This window comes from Neomonachus schauinslandi, chromosome 13 (genome assembly GCF_002201575.2).
Source record: "Neomonachus schauinslandi chromosome 13, ASM220157v2, whole genome shotgun sequence".
NCBI classification, from domain to species: Eukaryota; Metazoa; Chordata; class Mammalia; order Carnivora; family Phocidae; genus Neomonachus; species Neomonachus schauinslandi.
In genome coordinates, this window is record NC_058415.1 from 12,753,835 (window position 1) to 12,766,949 (window position 13,115).

At 37.4% G+C, this 13,115-nt stretch overlaps 1 protein-coding gene across 2 annotated transcripts in view; it reads left to right on the top strand.

Annotated features, from left to right (window-relative positions):
* Positions 1–13,115, top strand: part of SMC5 (structural maintenance of chromosomes 5) — a 94,076-nt gene that overhangs the window by 22,696 nt on the left and 58,265 nt on the right. For both annotated transcript variants that reach the window (XM_021694475.1, XM_044920808.1), the window contains exons 4-8: positions 3,140–3,302; positions 4,496–4,630; positions 6,375–6,515; positions 7,999–8,160; positions 9,128–9,199. In XM_021694475.1, coding sequence (XP_021550150.1) covers positions 3,140–3,302; positions 4,496–4,630; positions 6,375–6,515; positions 7,999–8,160; positions 9,128–9,199 — 673 coding nt within the window. The remainder of the gene's footprint in view (positions 1–3,139; positions 3,303–4,495; positions 4,631–6,374; positions 6,516–7,998; positions 8,161–9,127; positions 9,200–13,115) is intronic.

Below are 13,115 nucleotides of genomic sequence, written 5' to 3' on the forward strand. Positions count from 1 at the left end.
ATCAGAAAAGGGGAAAAGAAACGGGGAAAAGAAAGGGAAAGAAAGAAAAAAGAAAAAAAACAAAAACAAAGACCAGAATATGATCAAATATGATCAGGCTGGTGCATAGATCAGTGCCACACACTAGATTTTGGGTGTATTTCGGTCTGTTAGAAGAAAGTGCCTCCCAAAATTTTAAAGAAAGAAAAACTTACATATTTACAAAAAATAAGGGTTAATACGATGAAGGGATGGAATATGACTATAAAGATGAAAATTATAAAAGATTTTATAAAAGGAATTGATAAGATAAGCTGGTTGAAAAAGAAGAGGGTTTAAAAAAAAAAGGGAGAGAATGTGATCAGGCAGGAGACTAGAACAAAGCCGTACACTAGAGATTTAGGGTACATTTGGATGTTAGAAGAAACTGTATCCCAGAGTTTTAAAGAAAGAGAGAACAACTTGTATATATATACCAAAAATAAGTGCAACTACTATGAAGGGATAGAATATGACTCTAAAAATGAAAAAAAAGATTTTTTAAAAAAAGGGATTGATAAGATGTTGGTTGAAAAAGGGAAAAAGAAATTAAAAAAAAAAAGTTAAAAAAATTAACTTTGAAAGACTAAAGAATCATGGTAAAAAAGCCATGGATTCTATGTGTAGTGTTCCCCTAGCACTGGAGTTCTGCCGTTCTCATTGATCGGTAAACTTGGTCTTGGCTGGCTGTTCTCGCTGATCTTCTGGGGAGGGGCCTGTTGCCGTGGTTTCCAAATGTCTTTGCCGGAGGTGGAATTGCCCCGCCCTTGCCCATCCAGGCTAAGTAATCTGCTGGGGTTTGCTCTCGGGAGCTTTTGTTCCCTGCAAGCTTTCCGTACAGCTTTGGAGGCCGAGAGTGAAATTGGCAGCCTCCCAATCTCCAACCCGGAGGAGCCGAGAACTCGGGGCCCCGCTCCTCAGTGCGCCCCCAGAGAAAAGCAGTCAGTCACTCCCATCTCCCCGGTCTCCGGCCGCACTCCATGCTCACCCAACCTGTGACCGAGCGTTCTGTCTCTGGCACCCGACTCGGTGTGGAGTCTCCAAACCCAGCAGATCCCTGTGGTGCGCTCCCATGCCGCTCTTCCTGGGGGAGGAAGGGGAGTCTCCCCGGATCTGCCGCTCGTTGGGTCCCTGCTGGAGGAGCAGGGGCCCGACTGTGCCGCGGATCACGGTTTATGGCCACCCCGAGCTGAGAGCCCGCGCCTGGGCTCCGCCTCTGCAGCCGGCTTCCCTGCTCCTATACCTGGGAGCTCTGCCGCACTCAGGCACCCCCAGTCCCTCTGAGACCCCGAGGGTCCTGAGACCACACTGTCCCGCGAGGGTTCCACCCCCCGCTTAGCCACCGGAGTGACGTCCCTCAGTGGAGCAGACTTCTGAAAGTTCCGATTTTGTGCTCCGGGGCTCTATCACTTGCCAGAAGCGGCGGCCGGAGGCCCTTCCCCCGCCGTCTATCCTCCCAAATATCGCCTCGGATTCACTTCTCCGCACGTCCTACCTTCCAGAAAGTGGTCGCTTTTCTGATGAGAGAGTTGTTGCTCTTCTTTTCTTCGATCTCCTGTTGAGTTTGTAGGTGTTCAGAATGGTTTGATCCCTATCCAGCTGAATTCCTGGGACCAGACGAAATCCAGGTCTCCTACTCTTCCGCCATCTTGCTCCCTGCTAGTTCTTACTCTTGATGGTTTGTTTTCATGTATGTGTGTTTCCAATAAGCTGCCCCTTTATCTTTGAACTTTGTGTTAATTCTTTAAGGGTAAAGGTAGATTCCTGCTGAGGGAATTTTCACTAACTTATGCAACAGACCATTGGATACTTTCAATCCAGGATCAAAATACACACAGTTCTCAGTCCGTGCATTTTTGAACCTTAGGTATGTTATGTAACTTCAGTATACTAATCTGTTTTAGATTGGCTTGTGGTTATTAACTGTCTTTAGGAGAAATTGTTTTTTTTGCAATTCAAGCCATAGTTTGAGACAGGCAGTTTACCTGTCGGTGGTGATGGTGGAGTAGTTCTAGTTTACCCTTATATTGAGGGTATAATCTTTTGGGGATGATTTTTATTAGACTCTCTACCTTGGGTAGTTTTGGGCCTTATCTGTAACCCTTCTCCTGGGAGATTATGAAAATGAATGTGTAAGGTTATTTGGTGGGACAAATGGTCCCTAGGGTAAAAGCCAGTTTCATTTTTCAACTTCTGGATCTCCACCTGCCCTGGGATTTAGGCCAGATTTACTTACTTTCATGCTAACTCATAAATGCATTTATGAACATATTTTAATATTTCATTTGTAGTTTATAGCAAGAAGATCAGAAAGCGTACTTCATTAGTCATTCTGCTGGAAATGAAAATTTAAAACTACCTTTTTTTTAAATTCTAAAATCTTAATGTTTGGAGTGTTCTAATTGTAGTGTAGTCTGTATAAACCACATTTACAAGTTATCGTTGTCATTTAGCCATTGAATACCAATAATTTATCTTTCTACCACATGCTGCTGATTCCCAGTGAAGAAGATGGATGGGAGGTGTGGAGCAGTAGTACTTCTAAAAGCAAGACCTAAGTAAATACCCTTCTTTCAGATTCTGTATTGCTTAATGTTCCTTTAAGAGGGTGTATGATATAGTCCCCTCTGACTTCAGAGTGGAGTACATGACGAGGAAGGCATGGGCTTGTATGACCGGGCTAGTTTTGATGTCTGAACTTCTTATGCAAGAATTGGTTTTCATTCATATATTTTCCAAGTAGAGGAAGTTTCAGCATTTAATTTTATATATACCACCCCATTTTGAATTGCAGTCAACGCATGTGATTAGAGAATAATAAAGGATAAATAAGTCCAGATATGTAAATCCTCTGTCAGTGTTTGGAAATTAGTATTGGCTTTGTTTTTAACAGTTTAAATAATTGTGATGTTGAATAAGTGGTAACTTACATGTGGTTAATTATGTATTATTACCAATAAAATATCAAGGTTTCCTTCTTTGGAGGGGCCAAAATATCAAAAGGAATAAAAGTTATAACAATCCTGCCTGGAAGCCTTTGTTGCAAGAGAATTTTGGAAATTATATTTCTAAAATGATACATGTATTTCAAACATAAAGATTTTTAAATTTTTTTAACTAGGTTCAGAACTTCTGGAAATCTTATAATCACCCGTGAGATTGACGTGGCAAAAAATCAGTCTTCTTGGTTCATCAACAAAAAATCTACAACCCAGAAAGTAGTAGAAGAACAAGTTGCAGCCTTAAACATTCAAGTGGGCAATCTTTGCCAATTTCTACCTCAGGTATGAGAGAGTTAAATGTACACACGGGAAAATTTTGTGTGTTTCCTCTTCATGCCATAGAAGAATGTAAATACTTTTCAAGGGACATTGTAATGGAGGCTATTTAAAGTAAGCCTCATAATGTTAATACTTTCTAATAGTCCTTTGTAAAAAGTAGCATCTCATCTCCTAATCTTATTATAGTAATGTGGAAGATTTCAATTAATAAAAAGTTGGAAGTCTAAACTACAGAAAATGGTTAAGGAAATAAAATGATATTGTTTTTAGGTAGAGTGACTTGCGTGGCCATGTGCTACAATTTGTAGGCACTTAAAATTTTGTTAATGAACAACTTCTTACTCGTGTTTTTGTATAAAATACTTGATACACTAAAACTCTTAAATCTATAGGTGTGCATTCTAAAACTTTGTTACATTTTAAGTTTAGTAAAAATATGCTGAAAACGCACATTAAATGTTGAAATTCTTTGAGTGCTGTCTAGTGACTGAATTATAGTTCATTTTTTTCAATTCAGAAACAGTGACTTGATTATGTCCAAATTCAAGAAAAGTTTAAAGTTTGAAAGCATTGTTAGCTGATGCCTGATATCTCCAGAAGTAGATGTTAAAAATATCCTTTTTCTTAACTTCTAACATTCCAGCTGATGTGTGGTAGTTAATGATCATTTCAATCCAGGGAACTGTTTTTTCTTTTATCCCCAAGCTATTTATTATATGTCTATAAACACTTTACCCTAGAAATACTGACCTAGAAAATTTTAAAAGGGTCTCAGAAAGATGACAGTTCATAGTCTTAGTTTATCTTTATCGTTTTAGGGAATAATATATGAAGGACAGAGTTTATATATATTGTACATCTTACAGTTTTTTTCTTTTAAATGAGTTTCATCTTAAGTGTGATCACTGAGTGAAATATGTTTTGAAGATATTCATGAATGGTAATAGTTGCGGGGTGCCTGGGTGGCTCAGTCAGTTAAGTGTCAGATTCTTGGTCTTTGCTCAGGTTATGATGTCAGGGTCATGAGATCAAGCCCTGTGTCAGGCTCTTTGCTAAGTGCAGAGTTTGTTTACGTTTCTCTGTCACTCTCCCTCCTCCCCATGCTCTCTGTCTCTTTCTCCCTCTCGCTCTCTAAACAAATAAATCTTAAAAAAAAAAATGATAATAGTTGCTGATATTTAAGTTTTATGCTCTAGGATAAAGTTGGAGAATTTGCTAAACTGAGTAAAACTGAACTCCTTGAAGCTACTGAGAAGTCCATTGGTCCTCCAGAAATGCACAGATACCATTGTGAACTCAAAAACTTCAGGGAGAAAGAAAAACAACTAGAGGTATTTATAAACAGACAACTCATTTTTATGTCCCTCACTGGTTTCCGTCTTTCACAGTGTGGTAGAGTGAATAGTAGCTCTGAGTCAAGTGACTTCATATATTTATGATTTTGTTTTCTCACCTAGGGTTGTATTGCTGACATTAATTAAACTAAGTCACAGTAAATGAGAATTGGGTTTGAAAAAAGTTTGAAAAATTAGACTATCATTTCATCAAATACATGTTATTAATTGAATTTCTAAGGAACCAATGATAGTATTTTAAAGTATTTATTTCTCTCAGGAAGTTTCAGTAATTATTCTTTCAGCATTTTTTAAACACCTGCCATGTGCCAGGACGGTACAAGGCTTTGGGTAATATAGCAGTTACCCTGTAGATTTTGATGTAGTGTCTCTGTTGAACAATTCTCATATTTTTTCAGTTGCAGGAGGGTTGACTTTGTAAGAGAGCTTTGTGTTTAGTTGCAGTATTGTTCTTTATGTTCACCTTTAATAAACATACACATTAAAATGTTCTTTTATAGCATATCATTTGAAAAGGTGTTTTGTTTAATGAATCATTCTCCATGTCCCAGCCACTAACATAAATTCAGTAAATTTTCATAATAAGATATCTCATAAACAAATGCTTTCTCTTAAATTGTAACTGTCCATAGTTAATAATAAGCGTATTATTATAATTTAATATTTATTAGTGACCAAAGGAGTAGTAATTACTTTATACTGCTCTAGATAGTCTGTCAGTCTTTTTATCCTTTCCCCAGTGGAACAGTCTGATACAGTAGTCCCCCATTATTCATGCTTTTAGTTACCTGCCATTTCAGTTACCCACAGTCACCTGCAGTCCAGAAGCAGATGATGCTCCTGGCGTACGGTCACAAGGTCAACAATAGTCTGACGTTATGTCACAGTGCCTCACTTCATCTCATCACATGGCATTTTATTATCCCACATCATCACTAGAAGAGGGGTGGCAACTGTACGATAATATATTTTGAGAGAGAGGCCACATTCACATAACTTTTATGACCATTTATTGTTATAATTATTCTCTTTTGTTCTTATTAGTCTCTTACTGTGTCAGATAATACAAATTAAGCTTTATCATGCATGTTTAGGTAAAAGCAGTACATATATATATATATATATATAGGGCTTGGCACTAAGTGGTTTCAGGCATCCTCTAGTGGTTTGGGACTATATTCCCCACAAATAAGGTGAGGGACTACTATACTCGATCTGAAACACTCTGAGATTAGTACTCTCCTCTGAAGGAATGCAAACACCTACCCTACCAGGTTCTGAGTGCATCTTTGCATTTGTTAACTCGCAGTCTAAAGGCCAGGTTTTAGCTTCCTTCATCTCATTTCTAAGTCCTTAAGCCATGGGTGTTCATAATGTACCAATCGTAATAATACTACTTTCATTTGTATATCACATTAACAGCTTTTGTTGAACTTGCACTTTAAGTACGTTGTTTCTACCCTTGAGGTGAGTGGGGCAGATCCGTGTCTTGTCTTTAGGCAGGAAGAGGCTAGGCTCAGAGATGTGGTGGGGCTTCCTCACAGTCACACAATTAATAAATTGCACGGCCTAGACCAGAACTCAGGTATGCATGTTGTACAGTTCTTAAGAACTGTGAAATTCTTCATTGTGAAATTTTGCTAGCATTGTACATTTTCATCATTATAGAGTTTGACCTGTTGTCTTTTCAGTTAAACTAATCGTTAAATATTTGTTTTAGACCTCATGCAAAGAGAAAACTGAGTATCTAGAGAAAATGATTCAGAGGAATGAAAGATATAAACAAGATGTGGAGAGGTTCTATGAACGTAAGCGACATTTAGATTTGATTGAGATGCTTGAAGCTAAAAGGCCGTGGGTGGTAAGTCTTTTTTTTTTATTTATTTATTCATGAGAGACAGAGAGAGAGAGAGGCAGAGGCAGAGGGAGAAGCGGGCTCCCAAGGAGCAGGGAGCCCGATGCGGGACTCGATCCCAGGACCCTGGGATCATGACCCGAGCCGAAGGCAGACGCTTAACCATCTGAGCCACCCAGGCCCCCAGTAAGTCTTAATTATTAGAGGCAAAAATAGTGATGCTTTAACTAGCAGAAAGGCTATAAAGAAGGCACTAATTGCTCTGTATTCAAATTAGGTGCTTTTCATTTTTGCCTTATATATCATAATAAAATTGGTGTTATGATACAGCTGTGTACTGTTACTCTTATTGTGTAACAAATAACAGTTGATTGTGCTCTTAATTCTTCCAGGTATGAGTCCTCAACAGATAGTTTGTTTTATAAGATATCAATGATCTAAATATGTTTACATATAAAAATTAAATCTTTGTCCTCAGGTCATACAGAATTTACTTGGCATGTACCACTGATGAGTTCAGGTACAGATGTAGCTGAAAGCTGTGGACTATAATTCTTTCCTCCTGCTTCCTTGGTTTATTGAGGCTACTCTTTCCTTTTAATCGCTCTGCAGTGTATAGTTACTAGTTATGATCACAGTTTGAGCTGAAGAGTCCATTCACTCAGTGCATCTCTTCATGACGGGCAGAACAGAATAAGGAAGTTTTATGTTTGTTCCAGGGTTAGGATGGAGGTAATTGTTAATAGAACATGTGGCTGTATTTGTGGCCTTTCTCCACCACCCCTTCACCCTACCCTGTCCCATCAGTCCATAATTCTTAAACGTTTTGCTTTTCAGCTTGTTTTGACTACATTTTCCTATGCCCATTATTCTCTTAACCTACTTTATCTTTCTCCTTTAAAGTCTTTTGGTTTATCCTTTTCTTTCTGAGATTGATTTCAATCTTTTTTCATTGTTTTTTAATTTATTCTAATGTTTGTAATCTTTTCTTCGTCCCATTCATTCTCACTATCTGCTCTCTGAGCACTCTTTTGTTTTCTAGCAAATATTTATTAAGTCTTGTGACATGACAGGCATCATTTTTACCCACATTTTTGTTCTCCTTTTGACCCATTTTTCCTTTTTGTTTTTGCATTTTAACTTTTCATAACTGAGTTTCTTTTATTTATACATTCTCATATCCCTTCTTTATTGAGAGACTAGAGGAAAACCTTAGTAGCAATTACTGTGTAAGTTTCAGAACCATAGAAGTCGGAGTCCAGCCTAGTGATAGAGGTAAATACTGAGTATCAAGGTTCTTGATAAGTCATTGTGGTATTCACTATTTCTTAAGTTGTTTCAGAGGGTAAATTTTATATTAGTAGACCTGCCAAAAGGATATCAAAACAGTCTTTTCATAGATTTGGTTTCTGTCTGCACTTTGATTTTAGGAGATGTGTTAGTTTAAGCTAGTAGTACATTAACTTTTCTTTCTTGAATTAATTGCAAGGAATATGAAAATGTTCGTCAGGAGTATGAAGAAGTAAAACTAGCTCGAGACCGAGTGAAGGAAGAGGTGAGAAAACTTAAAGAAGGGCAGATCCCTATGACCCGTCGAATTGAAGAAATTGAGAGGCAGCGTCACATTTTGGAGGCTCAAATCAAAGAGAAGGTACTTTTTTGGCTCTGCTTAGGATTTTCTGTATTTTAGCAAGTACAGAACCTACTCTGCAGGTTTTCTAAGTTATTTTGTGCATTCACTTGTAGCTTTCATTCCTTTTTTGACTCAATTCTACCACCATAGGGCTTTCAGGGTCCTAATCATCACTTTTTGCAGGTTGCTACTTAATAGGAATTCCAGCATACAAAAGAGAAAACTGAAATGTGATTTTTTTTTTTTTTTTTTTTTTTTACCCCCCAAAGATTTTACTTATTTGAGAGAGAGCGAGCGAGCATGAGTCAGGGGCAGAGACAGGGAGAGGGAGAATTAGACTCCCCTCTGAGCAGGGAGCCCGATGTGGGGCTCGATCCCAGGACCCTGACATCATGACCTGAGCCGAAGGCAGATGCTTAACCGACTGAGCCACCCAGCCGCCCTGAAATGTGATTATGTTTTCATGATAAGAGGATTCAGAGTAGTATTCCTGGAAACATTGAATTTCTTTTGTGAATTTATCATTGAAAGCCTGATGTTTCTTAGAATAAATAGTATAATGGCATATGGAATATTCCATTTATTAAAAAAATTATTTAAAAATTTTAAACTTAAAAAAATTTTTATGGTCATGGCTTTTGACCTTTAGGGAGATTTGGGGAGTCCCAAGATTTTGAGAACAGTTTGAACTATGGACCCTGCTATCCTAATAGGATGGTTTCTAGGATCAGATGAAATATCACAAGATAATAAATGTGAAGGGATAAAGAAACATGTATGTATCCTGCTATGGCTATTTTTAATATCAATGAATAAGCTTTTATAGATTTGCAAGTAAGTTAGTATTTTTGTTGGTAACTATAAATTTGGTATGAAAGAAATGAAAAGCATTGTGGGTTAACTTGATATTTGGATGGGTGAGACCACATAATTTGCTTGCTTGAGATTTTAACTAAATTCCCCTCCTTCTGGTTCAATTTTACAGGCAACAGATATCAAGGAGACTTCTCAAAAATGCAAACAAAAGCAAGATATTATAGAAAGGAAAGATAAACAGGTAAGATTTTGTATTGAAATTTTTACTATGCTAATTTAACCTAACTTCTGTGTTCAGGTCTGAATTGTGGGACAACTTTTTGTTTGGAAATTGTCTAAGGTCCTGCTCAGTAGAACAGTTGCACAGATGATAATGAGGAAAAATTCTCAAAACTACTCCTAGTAGATAGGCACTGTGATCTTTGTAACTGAGTGGCTGTAGTTTAACAGGGTGATGGTAAAATTGGATTTAGTTATCTCAGTAGCAGAAGTTAAATTTTAAGAGATTTATTCTGTTGATGTTAAGAGTAGGACGTTAAAAAGCTGATTACAAATTCTTTATGCATAGGTGGGGCTTGATGGCAAAATCATTTTAAGATGGCTGTGCAAGAAAGTAGACTTCTTAGCTAAGAGATCCCCAACAGTATGTGGGGTTTTGTTCTTCAGAACCATTCAGAAACTAAAGTTTGAATTACCTGTGTTAGGGATAGACGCATAACTTGAAACATTCCCGGTGGTTGAAACACTTCGTTCATCTTCCCGTTTTCAACCTCACCCCTTTTTCTGTGCCTTTATCTTCAGATCCCAGGTGCCTCTCATTTAATTTCTCCAGAGAATAAACCTCAAATTTCCGTGGCAGAGGCTAGGCCGTCAGTGCTCAGGGTGTCTGTGTGGATGGGGTGCAGGAGCAGCCGGGTAGGAGGTGTAGGGCAGGGCAGTCCTGTTGTGTATCTTTTATACTTGACATCTCTGAGTTTTTGAGAGGCTCTGGCATTGGTTTTTTGTTTTGAAAGGGTCCTCCTTTCTTTCCCTTTTCTCTCATTGTCTTTTCACGCTGTGGGTCCTATAATAGGGTACTAAATTAGTTGTCCCTCTGCTGTCTTTCCTCTTCTGAATGCTGTTGAGGTCTCCAGTTGCTGACGTCTCCTCCCTTGTTCCCTCTGTCCTCGTGGGAGTGAACCCTTTGTACTCCATTTCTAATACTTAGAGTTTAGGAGGGAAGAGGCATAAAGATTTCATCTTTGGGGCGCCTGGGTGGCTCAGTTGGTTAAGCGACTGCCTTCAGCTCAGGTCATGATCCTAGAGTCCCAGGATCGAGTCCCGCATCGGGCTCCCTGCTCGGCAGGGAGTCTGCTTCTCCCTCTGACCTTCCTCCCTCTCATGCTCTCTGTCTCTCATTCTCTCTGTCTCAAATAAATAAAATCTTAAAAAAAAAAAAAAGATTTCATCTTTAAAACCCTAAGCAGGAATACAGGTTGATAACATGTGTAACACTGAATCATCTTTATGTTTCTGTTGTACATCGTACTTGATATTTTAATACATTACTGGATTCAACTAGAAAATCTTCTATTTACAATTTTTTGCACCATGTGAGATTGGCCTAAAATTTTATTTTGTTTCATCCTTAACTGGTTTTTCGGTGTCATGCTGACTTGTTATGTAGTTTAATACTCCTTGGACTAGTATTTTCTATTTTTGCCTTAGCATATTTACCAGGGCTTGCACTTTCGTAAGTTATTTCACTTTTAACTTTTATTAACTTTTAATAAATACATTTCAGGGCATAAATATTTTTATTTATCTGGTTATCACTTGGCTGCATCTCGTGTGTTGATAAGTGCTTTTATTGCTTTTCTGATTAAGATTTCATATTGTCAGTTTTTAACATTTTCATTCATTTAAGGTTGTACAGGAGTAATTACTGTTTTAATTTCTTTGGATAATGGAATTTCAAAACCTGAATGTAGAGTTCTACTTCTGTTCCTTTATGGTTAATAAATGTGGACTTTATGACTTTATTTTAGATATTTTGAGATCTCTTTGGACTTTTGGTTTTGTACATGTTCTGTATGTATTCAAAAAGAACGTATATTTAGTCTATATGAATATATATAATTATGTATATGCTAGAACAGGTTTACTATACTTATGCAAATGTTTCACATACTTTTTTACCTACCCAGTTTATCCATTTTTAAAGTGACCTTTTGCTGTGAGATTTGTCTATTTTTCCTAATAATTATATTTTTGCTTCCTAAGTTTTAAAGCTCTATTGTTTTGTTATTTCTGCATCATGTTTTGATTTATCTGCTGTGAGAAGTACGTACTGGGTTTTGTTCTGCAGTTTTTGTCATTGTGGTGTCGTGACATGTCATCAGGAAGGGAATTTCACCATGTCCATTCATGATGGTTTTTTACTCACTGTGCTTTTAGTTCGATTCCTCCTGCCTGCTCTCCTTTCTCCTCTTTTCTGTTGCTGTTGATAAAGGTTTTATTCCATTTTTTCCCCTAAAGTTACATATTCTAAGCCTATTCTGTTGACTACTCTTAAAGTTTAAGTAACATGTATTTTTTTTAAGTAAGCATTTTTATTCTTCCATTTAGTTCAGATACTTTCTCTTCCTCTACTCCATATCTATACCTTCAGAAATTTTACTTGTCATTTATTTAAAATGTTTTTTTACGGTCTTGTGCTTATTTAGACTTAATATGTTGATCATCTTACTTGTTTTATCACACTTCTGCCTCTTAGGAGGTAGACTTTTTTTTTTCTTGCTGGATATTTTCTGTGGGTGTTTTAGAGACACTCTTTGGGTGATGAACTTCCTGAGTGCTTGTATGTTGGAAAATATATTTTTTTGCACTCATTCTGGAATATTAATATTGCAGAATTTTAAATTATAAATTCTAAATTATTTTTTCTCAACACTTTGACAGTCTTCCCTCTGTGTCCCGTGAGGTCCAGTATTGTTCCTGAGAAGTAGCAGATATGAGAGCTACGCAGAGACCGTATTAGACCCTCAAAGAAAAAGAAAGGAAATTGAATTTGATTCTAAATGCAGTGAGAAATGGAGAAGGCTTTTGAAGTTTTTAAGCTGGAGAAGAATAGTATTTCATATGCTTTAAAAGCACTCAGGATTGCCTTATGGAGAGGGGACTGTATGGGACAAAAATAAAAGCAGAGGGTTCCGTTACAAGGCTGCTAAAGTAGGTGAGGCAAGTGAGGATGCTGGCTTCTCCTCATAGGGTAGCAGTGGACAAGCAAATTTAGAAAACTGAACCACAAAATTTGCTCGGAATAGATTGAAGAATTGAATTGTGGAAGAATCGAGGATCCCATCTCATCTTTTGACTTCACAGTTGGAGGGATAGTGGTACCTTTTACTGAAACGAGGATTGCCGGGAGAGGGGAAATGAAGAGTTCTATTTGACTATATAAAATTTCATCCTTTTACTTTAAACCTGTATCTTTGAATCTAAAATGTGTTTCTTGTGGATCATGCGTTTTCTTTTTTTTTTATTGAAGTAAATATTAACATAAAATATTACATTAGTTACAACTGTACAACACTGATTCATTAATCTGTGCACTACTCATTGCTTACCGTGATAAGTGTAGTCACTGTATTATCATACAGTGTTTTTCCAATATTATTGACTGTTTTCCTTATGTTGTACTTTTCATTTCCATGGTTTATTTTATAACTGGAAGTTTTTATCTCTTAATCACCTTATTTCACCCATCCCCCCACCCACTTCCCCTTTGGCAACCAGCAGTTTTTGTACTTGAGTCTATATGCACGCGCACACACACACACACACACACGGACACCATTATATACATACACATGCACACACACCACATCTTGTTTATACATTTACAGATGGACACTTAAGGTTGCTTTCCTGCTTAGCCTATTGTAAATAATACTATAATAAACATAGGGTGCATATATATTTTGAAACTGGTGTTTCCGTTTTCTTCAGGTAAATACACAGTAGTGGAATTACTGGGTCTTACACTATTTCTATTGTTTAAGTTTTTGAGGCACCTGTATACTGTTGTCCACAGTGGTTGCACCAACTTGTATTCCCAACAACAGTGCACAGTGGTTCCCCTTTCTCTACATCATTGCCAACACTTGTTATTGTCT